We start from the raw sequence: 14,838 nt of genomic DNA on the forward strand, positions 1-14,838 counted from the left end.
GTCTTATTTGCACATGCTTCCTGTAATAGAAAACATGCAATATGTTTGGTGTTAAGATTTTTTAAATGATTTTGTATGAGACTCTCATGCTCACCGAGGCTACATTTCAAAAACAGCAAAAGCAGTAATATTGTGAATAAATTTAATAGCTTTTTTAAATTTGAATATATTTTACAATGTAATGTATTCCTGTGATGCAAAGCTGAATTTTCAGCATCATTACTCCAGTCTTCAGTCACATGATCCTTCTTAAATCATTCTAATATGCTGATCAAGAAACATTTATCAATATGGAAAACTGTTTTACAGCTTAATATTTGTGCAAGGGATTTTTTCACAAGGTTCTTTTATGAATTTCCAAAGAGCAGCATTTATTTAAAATCGAAATCTTTCATAGAAAATTTGTTTATAATGTTATACAGAAAAAAATACTGAGCCCTGACAGTATAGCATATTAAATTATGGTAAACTCAACATGAAACAAAAGTAGACCCCATTCTGATAATATTGAAATCTTAAAAGACTGAGATCGCAAGGTTTCAGGTAAGATTTAAAACACTAAACACTTATTTTTCAAGACACTTACATTTTAATTAAACTCATAATTATAAACTTGTATTTATCAACAGTATCTAACAATCGAAATTCCTCTAAAAAGATCTTTATTTTGGAAAACCAACTTATTTCAAATATTCTCTTACACATTAAAAGATTAACGTCCAAAAGCTTTTATACAAAGAACAGTCAAAAGGTAAACAGCAAGTTCTAAAATATTAAAACATGTACAAGAGCATTCACATGATACAGCGAGCTGGCATGGTCACAAACTCCCCATCCCAGAAAAACAACTGATAGTATAGGAGTAAATGACAGATCCAGAGGAGGAAGTCAGAGTAGAACCCAGAAAACTGACAAGTTTGACTGCTGGAATCTCATAAAGCTATACAATTTGTGACATCAGTGGGTTAACGGGCAGAAGTAGCGGCTGTGGCGGTGCTTTTGCAGGCCATGAGCTTCTCCACCATGTTGCGAGCGTAGCGCAAACGGCTGGCCAACTCTTTACAGCACCCAAACTCCTCAATTAAGCTCATCTTATAGGTGTAGAACTCCCGCTTCTCATTGATATACGTCACTGCGCCCATCAGGGGACACAAAATAAGCTTAGTGTGGTCCTGTAGGACACAAAGAGAAAATGGTGAGGTCACCCTATCAGTTTGGATACTTCTGTATTTTGGTTGACATCACAAGTACCCAGATCAAGTACTTGACCTATTTTAAACATGGTAGGTTCTCACCTGGAAGAAGTTGATCTGCACGGTTCCATTGCTCAGGTGTAGCACGATGGCGCTCTTTGTGCGGAACCAATGGCACAGGTAAGGCAACCGGATCAGTTCATCCCCATCACGGGGTGTTATGTTCGCCCCGGCCTTCAGCAAGTGCTCGCTCATGTAATTCCTGAAGTACTTGAGGAGTGTAATCTACACCAAAAAATAAATAATAAAAAAAGTGTGTTTTTAGCAACCCTGGAACAGAGAATTATGAAAGTCATTCGTTGTATTATTTCCAGGGCACACAGACCTTTTTGGAGAGTGCAGAAGGGTAGGAGCGAACACTGAGGTAGGATTCTGCAGAGTTGCGGTCGATGTACTGCAAACTGTCACCGTCGGTGTACATGATCAAACGCGTGGAATCATTGAACAGAACGCCTACGCTGTTATCACACAGCTGGTAACCTATGAAGGAGAAAAGTACATTAGCATATGGACAATATGTTTGGAAAGCATGCAAGTAGCATCATGCATCACCCAAAGCTACAAATTACATTTGTGCACATAATTGGGATATCACAAAACATTTGTGAATAAAGCACCTTTTCCCATTCTGCATGTTCAAGAAAACCTGGAAAACTGGCACAAAATATCAGTAGTAAAATAACGTGCTGCAACCGTGGAAGACAGACTTTTTCCCCCTACATAATACATTTGAAGCCCAGAGCATGTTATCTTGAGAAAAAGTGTTTCTATCGCAGTTTACGCATGTTTTCTTACCAAATGAAGTTACCCACCTCAATTGAACAATTTTAGTGCATATTAAGATTTTGCTCATTCCTTTAGGGCTGATGGATCTTTAAACTAAACTGCAGCTAGCAGTAGCTAACTCTACAAATTACCGGGATGCACCAAAATTATTTTATATTTATAAACCGCTGTTTTCACTTAGCCAAAAACCTTAAATAAAGGTTTCGGTAATTAGGGTAATTGAAATGTGATCTCGGATAATAAATTCCACCAGTCACTGTAAAGTTCTTCAGCAATGAGTTGCTTCATTTCAACAAAAAGTTTAAAAGTGAACATTGCTTTCATGTTTGCCTATTGTAGATCATCCACATTATGTGCACAAAACCGACACAAACAGAGCCAAAATGCATCAGTGGAGAAATAATGTTTCCACAGTTTTTAGTGAATATTTCCAGTTGATGAAATTTCAATGCAACATTAACAAATGCCACTTTGGATATTGGCTTGAGTATGTCAGTGTCAGCATGACATCTTACCAAGGCCATATTTGTCCGAGTAGTCGACCCATTTACTAATCCAGAAGATAGGAATACAAGCAGGGTCCTCTGCTTCCTCTATATAGGGAAAAATAAATCATTGCATTGTGCCTGTCAATAGTTTGAACATGAACACCAATCAGCACTTGACCATAATTTTGTGGCTTTATGTACAAATGCACAAAGTACAGTTATAGATTTTTGCTGTTACAGTAGCTCCTACTCCTATTTCCAATAAAATACTGCAACAACCCTTCATTGGCAAGATGCAGAAAATCCATGTGGTTACCTTGTCTAATAAAGTCTCTCTCAGATGGCCTGGCCGTGTTGAGGCAGGCCAGCTGCTGCAGCATGTCACTTAGATGACACTCAGGTTGTTCAGCTCCATCCCTGTATAGAACAACATAGATAAAACCCATTAAATACAAATATATTACCCTAAATTTATATGGGACGCAAGTCAGTTTTTACAATTAAAATCATGGTTTTGATTCTATTTGCCAAATGCATGTTCAAAACCAGATATTAAAAAAAAGTGCTAAAACAGCGTGCTAGTATCTACATAGATAAAACTGACCTTTGCTGAAGATCTTCCCTTTGTGGCTGCTCCATTTTCCCCATTTTCTCAATAGGACTATCTGTTCCTGTACACACACAGAAGAAAGATTACAGTTGACTTGAAAGTGAAATTTCATTTGAAATATTTCTGAGTGACAAGATTTTCAATGGAGGGAAACACTGAAATCCAACACAGCTGTGCCGAATTACAAGATAGCATTGTAAAAATGGATTTATCTATACACATACCTTTATTAAGTGATGAGAGGGGTTTGCGAAGGAGGGCGGGATCCAGACTGGAGGGGGCGATGGAGAACCTGGGAGGTACAGTGAGACAGGAAGTGGGCAGCCGCAGAGGCGCATAACCGGAGGTGAAAAACTCATCAGCCAGCAGCTCGGACACAGAAGGTCTGAGCGTAGGGTCAGCGTGCAGCATCCGACGAATCAGAGCAGCAGCAACTGGATTAACATGCTAAACAATACAACAACAAAAAAAAAAGCATATTGCAATAAGCCACCAATCGGACAAGATTCAATTTATGTTTGCTTTAAACATTCAATAGAAGGTACAAAATCTAGCAAGTTACCTACCTAAATGTTATTAAGCACAATTAAATGAACGTGGAGAAAGATTAAACATTACAAGCTTAACTTTTTTTTTTTGAAACCCAAGCACACAAATCGTTCACAATAAAGATCGATTACAAAAAAAAGGATTTTCATTTCATGCCATGTACAACAGGTGAACTCCTGATGCAAAGATACATACTCTAGGAACAGTGTACTCATTCTTCTTGATTCTGATGTAGGTCTCCTTCAGACAAGATGTCTCAAATGGTGGCTTTCCAACCAGCAGTGTATATCTGATGGACATATTACATCTCCATCAGCAATCGCATATGCTCAGTTATAAAAATGAATCCTTATGCAAGGATGGAATCCCATTAGAGATAGTGTTATGAAAATCTACATCAAATGCTTCCATAGTTGTTTAATTTAACATTGGACTTACAGAATGCATCCCAGTGACCATACGTCTACTTCAAAGCTGTGGCCTTTCTTGCAGAGCACCTCTGGGGCAATGTAGTTTGGAGTGCCACACAGGGTCTTCTTTCTCTCTCCATCAAACTCGATCTTAGTGGCCAAACCAAAGTCACCTAAAGAGAGAGAAATGGGACATAGTCTTGATTAAAAAAAGGTCAAGGTGAAAAAATAAAATAAAAAAAAAATGGCAAAGAACAATTTTTTCCTTACCGATTTTCACATCCATGTCATCATTGAGGAACAGATTTCCAAGTTTGAGATCACGGTGGATGACCCGGTTGTTGTGCAAGTACTGACAACCCTGAATAGTCTGGCGCATGAAGTATCTGGCCTCAGGCTCAGTCACTGCCTTCCTCCGCTTGTGCAATTCAAGGAGAGACTATATGGAAAGAAAGAAAGAAATGAAGCACCAAAATATAAAGCAGACGGGAACGTCAAACTAACTTTTTTTTTTAAACTCCACTTCCATCACAAAAAAAGGACAAAGGAATAAAAGAAGAATTCTTCCTTCAGGATAAACAATTTCTTATTTCATACTTCTGGGGGGATTTGAAAAGAAATCTGGTAGGATTTGAGGATTATTTGAATTAACAGAAAATGCGGAAAAACAAATTAAGTAGTATAAATTAAGCATTATAAATATACATTAAAAATACAGAAGTGAAGACAGTAAAATATATTTATTTTTTTTATTTCCGACGGAGTTCGTTTTAAACAACGATATCTCCAAGAAACACAAAATCAACTGACGTCACATCCTCCAGTTTAAAATCCACTAGCGGCGTAAGGGAGAAAGTTGAAGCGGTTTTAATTTAGATAACGTAACGTTACATTCTTAATAAAGAACAAACATTTGCGTTTTGAAAGAACACAGTAAGTACCCGTTACTCTAAACAGAAATGTAATTGTTTTAATGAGTTCAGTTTGAAGCGCTGTAATCTACTATCAGCCATTGACAGGAATAGCGACCGTTGACGGTCTGTTTTCAAATCGGTTTCCCTGATCTTACCCGTCTCCGACAGATTTCCAACACCACGTACACGAAGTCATCATCCTCAAAAAAGCCGTGAAATCCCACGACGTGCGGGTTATCGAGACTCTTGTGAATGGCGATTTCTGTGCTCATTTTCTCTTTCTGGTGCGGCTTCAGCAGCATCGACTTCGGCACCACTTTCCCTGCGAAAACCTCCTTTGTGTCCATATCTGTGATTTCGTAGCACTTCGCAAATCCTCCCTTTCCCAGAAAGCGACCTCGCATGTATCTCTTCGTGGCTCTGGGATCCACCAGAATGTCAGGAATCTCTTTCAGAGGAGCAGATTTGGGGTCGACGTGAGCCGGTGGCTTCGCCGACTTTGCGATTCCAGCGCTCATCGTTGCACGCTTTACAAGACGATTTAAGAAGAATAAGGAACCCTTAAGTCCTGAAAAAAAAACTGAGGCGAAGTTCCTTGCTCCTTGTTTCTTTATCCCGAAACGCACGCATGCGATTCACCAGTCATCCACATCCGCTGCGAACCACAGAATTACATTCAAATAATAACTCCCAACAATTTGAAAACCCACAATATACACGGTGTCTTATCTAAAATATGTATATTCGCCCCTCTGAAGCACGCATTGGTAGTATTTCGCTGATAAGAATCAAATTAAACGGGCATAAATTGTGCATCGGCCCGCTGCTCAGATGGGAATGCAGTGAGTCGCTGCTACTTTTTGAATTGTGCTTGATTCGTTATCTCCGCCTCTGATTGGCTGCTGCGATTTAAATTCTGACCAAACACAGCGAAGCATCATGGGACTCGGCGTGCGCGTTCTGAAAAACTTTATTTGTGTTCTTTGGATATTTAACTTTGGGAAACATAAATAGTTTTCGTATGGATTTAATTTTATGATTTATAACATGCGTTATACGTTTTATTAAGTCTCTATGGAGTATAAATACTATTCAAAGTCCACTAACTTGTAATAATTACATTAATTAAATGTATTTAATTAAATGTAAATAATTTATATTGAAATTTACACAACTAAATTTTGTAAAAAAAAAAGTTTTTTAATTACCTGATGATAAATTGCTATATATTATTTGCTCATAACATATACAGCTAATCCTTTGGTTTTGTACATTGTTCTATTTGTTTAATTATGCCACATGTGCCCTTTTGGGTTTGTATACACATATTCATTCAAGCATCTGTTTAGTATCTAACCTCGAAAAGTAAATGATCTTGCTCTAGTTTTTAATCTAGCAAGTTATCCCACGTGCTTTTAACACTTTGTGTACCTTTGGACATTTGTGTGTGTGCAAATTTGAGCACATTTTAGCTTGTGGAGGGGAAAAATACCATGTCACCTATCATTACACACGTTTTTATGTTTGTACAAGTGTGGGTGTGAGTAGAGGAGAGAAAGCAAGATAAACAGAAAGTTTGCCCTTGTGATACAAAACCAAAACAGTGTTACAAGGTCAGTGAGCAGTAACAAACAATGTTATGAAGCACGCATTGGTAGTATTTCGCTGATAAGAATCAAATTAAACGGGCATAAATTATGTGCATCGGCCCGCTGCTCAGATGGGAATGCAGTGAGTCGCTGCTACTTTTTGAATTGTGCTTGATTCGTTATCTCCGCCTCTGATTGGCTGCTGCGATTTAAATTCTGACCAAACACAGCGAAGCATCATGGGACTCGGCGTGCGCGTTCTGAAAAACTTTATTTGTGTTCTTTGGATATTTAACTTTGGGAAACATAAATAGTTTTCGTATGGATTGAATTTTATGATTTATAACATGCGTTATACGTTTTATTAAGTCTCTATGGAGTATAAATACTATTCAAAGTCCACTAACTTGTAATAATTACATTAATTAAATGTATTTAATTAAATGTAAATAATTTATATTAAAATTTACACAACTAAATTTTGTAAAAAAAAAAAAAATTTTATTACCTGATGATAAATTGCTATATATTATTTGCTCATAACATATACAGCTAATCCTTTGGTTTTGTACATTGTTCTATTTGTTTAATTATGCCACATGTGCCCTTTTGGGTTTGTATACACATATTCATTCAAGCATCTGTTTAGTATCTAACCTCGAAAAGTAAATGATCTTGCTCTAGTTTTTAATCTAGCAAGTTATCCCACGTGCTTTTAACACTTTGTGTACCTTTGGACATTTGTGTGTGTGCAAATTTGAGCACATTTTAGCTTGTGGAGGGGAAAAATACCATGTCACCTATCATTACACACGTTTTTATGTTTGTACAAGTGTGGGTGTGAGTAGAGGAGAGAAAGCAAGATAAACAGAAAGTTTGCCCTTGTGATACAAAACCAAAACAGTGTTACAAGGTCAGTGAGCAGTAACAAACAATGTTATATTATTTTTTGACAATTATTAGCGTTTATTTTAGTGTCTTATTCAATATTCAATTGATGATATTCAACTATTTCTAACAGACTTAAAATGAATAACTTTCTTCTAAATAAATTGATATGAAAAAATAAATTATCCAAATGTATAGTTTTTTTCATATAATCAAATAATATGTGAATTCTGTGAAGTGTTTCCTTATAAGGAATGTTTACTGTTTTTCATGACAGCTTTTTCACTCTTGTGCTCACGACTTTCTCCTGTCTAGTCCATTCACAAATGCACGAATGCCAACATAAAACATGTCAGCCTCCTTAAAAGCTGAATAAATTATGCATAGGCTATATTAAACAGTTCCAAAATACATCAACCTACGCATAGTCACATGATCAGCAACTGCTGGGACTAACATTACTATTGGCATACATACTTAATGATCCAATGTTTATACCATTCATTTTAACATTTGTTTCATTTAGCTACCATTGGTTTTTACTTCTTTGTTTATACATAATCAATCATGATTGTAGATGTGGCTGTAAATATTATTTATGCTTGTACATGTATAGCTATTCTTTTGTCCACTGACCTGTTTGTAAATAAATATAATAATAATAATATAATATATTTTAGGAGGTTACAAAGAAATGAAGCAAGGAGAGCAGCAATGCGTTCAGATGGAAGATGAAGTTTTTATACATAATCTGCTTTGACAAGTTCTGGAACTGGTGTTGATTCCAAATAATCAACAATAAAAAGTTGATTTGCCACAAACTAATTAATAATTTTTTTTATTTATTTAGTCATTTAGCAGACGCTTTTATCCAAAGCGACTTACAAATGAGGACAATAAAAGCAGTCAAAACTAACAAAAGAGCAACAATATATAAGCGCAAATGACAAGTCTCGGTTAGCCTAACGCAGTACACGTAGCAAGGTGTGTATATATATACACATATATGCATACATACATATATAATATATATATATATATACATACACACACACACACACACACACATATATATATATATATATTAATGATCCAATGTTTATACCATTCATTTTAACATTTGTTTCATTTAGCTACCATTGGTTTTTACTTCTTTGTTTATACATAATCAATCATGATTGTAGATGTGGCTGTAAATATTATTTATGCTTGTACATGTATAGCTATTCTTTTGTCCACTGACCTGTTTGTAAATAAATATAATAATAATAATATAATATATTTTAGGAGGTTACAAAGAAATGAAGCAAGGAGAGCAGCAATGCGTTCAGATGGAAGATGAAGTTTTTATACATAATCTGCTTTGACAAGTTCTGGAACTGGTGTTGATTCCAAATAATCAACAATAAAAAGTTGATTTGCCACAAACTAATTAATAATTTTTTTTATTTATTTAGTCATTTAGCAGACGCTTTTATCCAAAGCGACTTACAAATGAGGACAATAAAAGCAGTCAAAACTAACAAAAGAGCAACAATATATAAGCGCAAATGACAAGTCTCGGTTAGCCTAACGCAGTACACATATAGAGGTGTGTATATATATACACATATATACATACATATATATATAATATATATATATATACATACACACACACACACACATATATATATATATATATATATTATATATATATATACACTTATATATACATATACACATATATGCATATTTTATGGTCAAACTCACACAATTGGCCACTACAATGCATAGATTCACATCTATTTCACATTTCAGTTTTTGAAGCATTAAAGGAATAGTTCACCCAGATGAGTTTGTATTTGGAGAAATGTAGCATTACATCACTTGCTCACCAATGGATTCTTTGCAGTGAATGGGTGCCGTCAGAATGAGAGTCCAAACAGCTGATAAAACATCACAGTAATCCACACAACTCCAGTCCATTAATCAATGTCTTGTGAAATGAAAAGCTGTGTGTTTGTAATTAACAAGTTAATCCGTTTTCATTTTAAACAGTTAAAATGTGAGCATTCTATTGCTTTCGTGAAAAAGTCTTATCTGAATCAGGAGAGAAATATCCAAGTGAAAACCAACTAGTTAGTTGATGATGTGCATTATTATAAATGATGGACTCATGTTTTGGCCAGAAGCAACAGCTTAAAGTTAACAACTTAATGGATTTTTTTTATACTATCACGCAGCTCTTCTCTTCACAATATGTTAACTGATGGACTGGAGATGTGTGGATTACTTGTGGATTATTGTGATGTTTTATCAGCTGTTTGGACTCTAATTCTAACGGCACCCATTCACTGCAAAGGATTCATTGATCCAAGTGATGTAATGCTAAATGTATTCAAATCTGTTCTGATGAAGAAACAATCTCATCTACATCTTGGATGGCCTAGCAAATTTTATTTCATGAACCATTCCTTTAAGGACATGATATTATTTGCAGACTCAGTTTTTGATCCCAGCAAAGAAAGGGTGTGACATGGTGTTGAGTCATGCACAGACTGATATACTAACAGAAGGCCATCTGGAAGGTGCAGAGCTAACTTTATTTCCTGAGAAAAGGTCTGGTCATTCAGCATAAGTAGCACAACCCGCATGATATACAGTATGTCTTATATGCAAAGTGTTAATTTCTGTGTGTTGGGATCAGAGCAGCAGGATATAGCCGAAAAAGCTTATTAAGACAATCTGTCATTGATCTGACCAAGACTCTATATGACAGACAATGTCATCAAATTACTGAATTATTACTCTCTTTCAAACTTGGTTAAACTAAGAAAACATGTCTGTTGTATTCTGTAGGCTACTTTAGCCCAAGGTCACATTTGATATGACATTTTATGGAACAAGATAAAGAATATGCACAGAGAACATATATTGATTAGAACATAATTTGCATTTATTCACTCATAAAATAATAATGTGGCTCTCATTTAGAGAGATCAGACATATAGGCAAAAAACCCTTAGATGATTATGATAAAGCATCAGACTTAAACTGTCTATTGAGTCTATTGATCCAGACCACTTAAGCATCAGTATGATGCGCAACTATTATAACATCACGTGAATGTCCATTAAGACAAGATACAGCTGTTGTTCTTCTTCATTGGAGGCTTTTCCCGCGTCTCTGTAATTTCTCTGCTCATTGTCTGCGTCCGTCTGCGCAGTGCCGGGCTCACGCGGCTCGGTAACTTCATTTGTTGAAGCCAGTCCCGAAAAACACCGGTGACGTTCTCGCCGGTGCGTGCGGACGTCTCCACAAACCCCGCGCCCCAGTCCTCCTCCACCGCGCGTATCACCTCAGCAGTGGCCTGGCGACTCCGGCTGCCCAGGTCCGCTTTGTTCTCTATCACCGTGATTCCAGTGAACTTCTCTCCCTTCAACTCCAGGATCTCCTCACGGAGTCGCTGCACCTCCTCCAGGGAGTCTGGCTCGTCTGCGGCGTACACAAGCGCAAACGCGTCCCCGGTTCGGATGCACAAAGCGCGCATCGCTGGGAAGGAGTAACTACCGCTCGTGTCCAAGATCTCAACGCGCACCCTCGCGCCGTCTGTGTCGTACTCAAGAGCGTGAAGCTCCTCCACCGTGCGCGTGTATTTGGAGTCGAAGCGATCTTGCAAGAAACGGGTGATCAGAGCAGTTTTTCCAACCCCGGCGGCGCCCAAAAACACAAAGCGCACCGTCCGATGCTCCCGCACCAACAAAGACATATTGCTTCAGTTGCTAATTTGATAAATTATAGTTTGCATAAGAGATTCAGTAAGACTTACAAATCTAAAACTTGTAATGTTCTTATGTCATCGAGACGCGGTACTGAAGTGCTGAGATGAGGCAAGCATGCTGCCCTTATATTACCTGCATGCGTCCTACGTACTACTAGTTGTAGCCAATGGAAACGCAATGACGCGACGCGTGGGATTCTGTGTGTTCCAGAGATTGACTATATGAAAGAATTATTCAGTGAGTTCATCTGGGGTTAGTACTAGGAAAATTTCGGGACGCAAACTGTTGAGATTCATTAATCTGGCGCAAAAGCTGTTTGGTGTCTTAAATGACCAAACACTTAGGTTTTTGTGACATGCAAATACATAGGCTAATAAAGTGATAATAATGACAGTGTTTCATAAATGTAACAGAAAGTGCCCGAACAGGATAAAATTAACCATGGTTTTACTACAAACGAAACAAAACAAAACAAAAAACTATAGTTAAACTGTAACCACAAATTAACCACGCATGGTCTTGCTACACTAACCATAGTTTAACCATGGTATTTGTTGTAAAACTGTGGTTATACAAATGTAATCAATGCACCAAAAAACATGGTTACTACACTTTTACTATAATAAAACCATGGTTAATTTTCGTAATGGTTGCTCCTCATAATAACGTGATTTCTGTTAGCATGAGTTTATTTATCGCCATGAGAACTTAATAAGCCTAACCTAATTTTTATGGTTGCTGAAACATTATAAATAAATAATGGGCAAATTTGGTTTATTTATTAAATGCAATTTTTTAAAACATATACAGTATTTGTGGATCATATTGTATTTATGTGTGAATTTGCTAAATCTTTGTAAATCTCTTTATATTTATTTGTAATTGTATAATCTATTTATTTGAAAATACAAAACAGTGTGAGACCCCTCCAAAGTCCCCATAATTGTTCCCGAACAGCTTCCTCGCACAACAATGAATGTAATGTTTGAAAATTGTTACTTTGTTGTTTCACATACAGTTTTGAATTTACAAATAATGTGCTATTACTCCTAACAGGATTCTGACTTGAGGAAGCCTGACTTCTTGTAGTAGGTGTGGTTTGGCAAATTATAGAAAAGTTTTTTTTACTCTGCCCTGGATAAGTAAGCCTATCTATCAGCAGGGTTAATTATTTAACTAATGTGTGAACAAGCCTATATTATTTGATGTCTAATATTTAATCATCTTTATCTTTATGCATGGCTGACCTTTCAAAGACCTAAGACTCCAGCAAACTACCAGTTTATATAGCTTAATTGGTCATCATGATTCATCATTCTGTTAAAAGAAATCCTGAAATAAAATATGTAAACTGTTCAAAGGAGCATTATATACTTGTTTAAGCAAGTTTGTAATTGTCATTAAGCAAAACCAGAAACCCCATCCTGAGGTGAGGTATTTCAAATAACTATGTTTCATAAGCTCATCACGTCAGAGATGATTTTCCATATATTGCATATTAAAATCATGGTGTCAGACATGGAAATACACACGGTCACCTCACAGCCCCGATATTGTCCACACAAACACTGTGTTTACGCAAGTCTGAAGGCTAAATGCCGTCAATGTGACTTTATCTGTCTATTTCACTATTAATCTGTTGCTGCTGTCCATCAGACTAACATGAAAGGATGATTAATTTGGCCTTCAGTTCTGCCTTTTCTGCACATTGCTGTCAAGTTTATTATATGCAGTATATATTTATATTAGTAGGCCTATATTTAGTATGATTGTATTTATTAAAGCAACTTTAAGATAAGCCTGTTTGTGCTGTTGCAGTGTAAGTCTTAGGTGCATGTGACTCACTTTTTGACAGAAAATGACATTTTCTGTGTAAATCTCCAAGATTAACATTTTGGGGAGACATCCTCTTCACACCACATGAAGACACATCATAACATCAGTATCGCCTCTAAGGAACCATGATGTAGGAGACCCACTGTCCTTAAATGGACCCTTGCTGTCCATGCTTGCAGAGAATGAATGTCCTGTCTAACACAAATACTGCATAAAAAACTATTGCAAATCATGCAGATTATTAAAATAAGGAGGTTGCACTGGTGCAGATGAGACCCACTCACATTTTCTTCAGAAGTAGTCAAAATCAGCCATTCTAGTGACCTCCCGTTCAATTTTTTTAAGGAATGTTTGCACCAAAAATACTCTATTGCTAAAAATGTACTCAGTATTAGGTAATCAGGTAGGCTAATGTAGATGAGGTTTTCCTCCTGCTGTCCATCCCATTTGTTTCTTCCCAAAAGTCCATCCCCTGTTCTCTCACATCAAAATCCACCAACAACATATTTGTTAAGAACTGTTTTAGACCATTTTCACATTGCTTGATATGTGCACATTTCTCTACTGATTCAGACAATAGAAGGCAATATGGATAAGGAACAGTTTGAAGTTAAAAAGATCTTAGTGATGGATTTGTTTCTTACAAACACAGCTTTTTTTGTTTTGTTTCACAAGACATTAAATGATGGTCTGGAGTCGTGTGGATCAGTTGTGGATTATTGGGATGTTTTTATCAGCTGGGTTCTCACTCACTGCAGAGGATCCACTGGTGAGCAAGTGATCTAATGCTAAATTTCTCCAAAGAAGAAACAAACTCATCTACATCTTGGATTGCCTGGGGGCGAGTAAGTGTCTTTTTTTGTTTTGTGAACTACACTCTTAAAAATAAAGGTGCTTCACGAGGCCATAGAAGAACCTTTTTGTCTAAATGGTTCCATAAAGAACCTTTAACATCTGAAGAACCTTTCTGTTTCACAAAAGGTTCTTTGTGGGGAAAGAAGGTTCTTCAGATTATAAAAAGGTAAGAAAGAGATGGTTCTTTAAAGAACCTTTGACTGAATGGTTCTTTGTGGAACCAAAAATGGTTCTTCTATGGCATCGCTTGAAGAACCTTTTGAAGCACCTTTATTTTTAAGAGTGTACACCTTTAATCTGATTTATTGACAATTTAAGGAAATAATCATTTAAGTTGCTTATTTAAGTAATGACAGTTGTCATGCAGAAGCTTCGATAAAATCTATTATTTGCCACTAACACTTTTAGGCTACTACACGTGATCTTTATGTACCTGACTACTTTGAAAAAATTCTGAAGCACCATTCCCTTTAATGCAAACAGACTACTTACAAAGCTAATATTGAATCTACCACACTGTTAAGCTTCCAGCTGCGAGACAGGGAAAACTAGTTGAATCTGAGCCCCATTCACTAATGCTGCGTCCCAATGCCTACTTATACTACGTCCTTAAAGTATGTACTCTTTTGGTGAAGAAAAAGTACACACTTTTGAGTGTGTAGTAGAAGAGTAGGCAAGCTTTGGGACATACTATCACTTCACACAACTGGGCCGCTCTGTCGCATAGATACACTGTCACTGTAAACTGGCCTGTCAATCATCTTGTCACAGTTAACATCCTCCACATTGCATTTCATTTATCTTCCTACCATATCGAAGAGAAAAGAAGTAGCACATTAATCTGCCAGTCGCGGGTCTTTCATGCCGAGAACTCTGCTCATATTTTATGTTAAAGT

The 14,838-nt window shown here is 36.6% G+C and overlaps 2 protein-coding genes across 2 annotated transcripts; both read right to left on the reverse strand.

Moving 5' to 3' along the window:
- Window positions 1–712: 712 nt before the first annotated feature.
- On the reverse strand, window positions 713–5,872 carry plk1 (polo-like kinase 1 (Drosophila)). Its single transcript, XM_016249572.1, has 11 exons — window positions 5,166–5,872; window positions 4,367–4,535; window positions 4,125–4,269; window positions 3,882–3,975; window positions 3,362–3,584; window positions 3,132–3,198; window positions 2,844–2,944; window positions 2,555–2,632; window positions 1,579–1,733; window positions 1,296–1,478; window positions 713–1,172 (listed from the first exon to the last, which is right to left on the reverse strand). The coding sequence occupies exons 1-11, from the start codon at window positions 5,526–5,528 to the stop codon at window positions 966–968; spliced, it is 1,785 nt and encodes a 594-aa protein (XP_016105058.1). The 5' UTR covers window positions 5,529–5,872; the 3' UTR covers window positions 713–965.
- A 4,563-nt stretch (window positions 5,873–10,435) lies between these two features.
- rasd3 (RASD family member 3) lies at window positions 10,436–11,335 on the reverse strand. Its single transcript, XM_016250809.1, has one exon. The coding sequence runs from the start codon at window positions 11,236–11,238 to the stop codon at window positions 10,603–10,605; it is 636 nt and encodes a 211-aa protein (XP_016106295.1). The 5' UTR covers window positions 11,239–11,335; the 3' UTR covers window positions 10,436–10,602.
- Window positions 11,336–14,838: the final 3,503 nt, after the last annotated feature.

Source organism: Sinocyclocheilus grahami, unplaced genomic scaffold (genome assembly GCF_001515645.1).
Source record: "Sinocyclocheilus grahami isolate Dianchi unplaced genomic scaffold, SAMN03320097.WGS_v1.1 scaffold25.1, whole genome shotgun sequence".
Taxonomy (NCBI): Eukaryota; Metazoa; Chordata; class Actinopteri; order Cypriniformes; family Cyprinidae; genus Sinocyclocheilus; species Sinocyclocheilus grahami.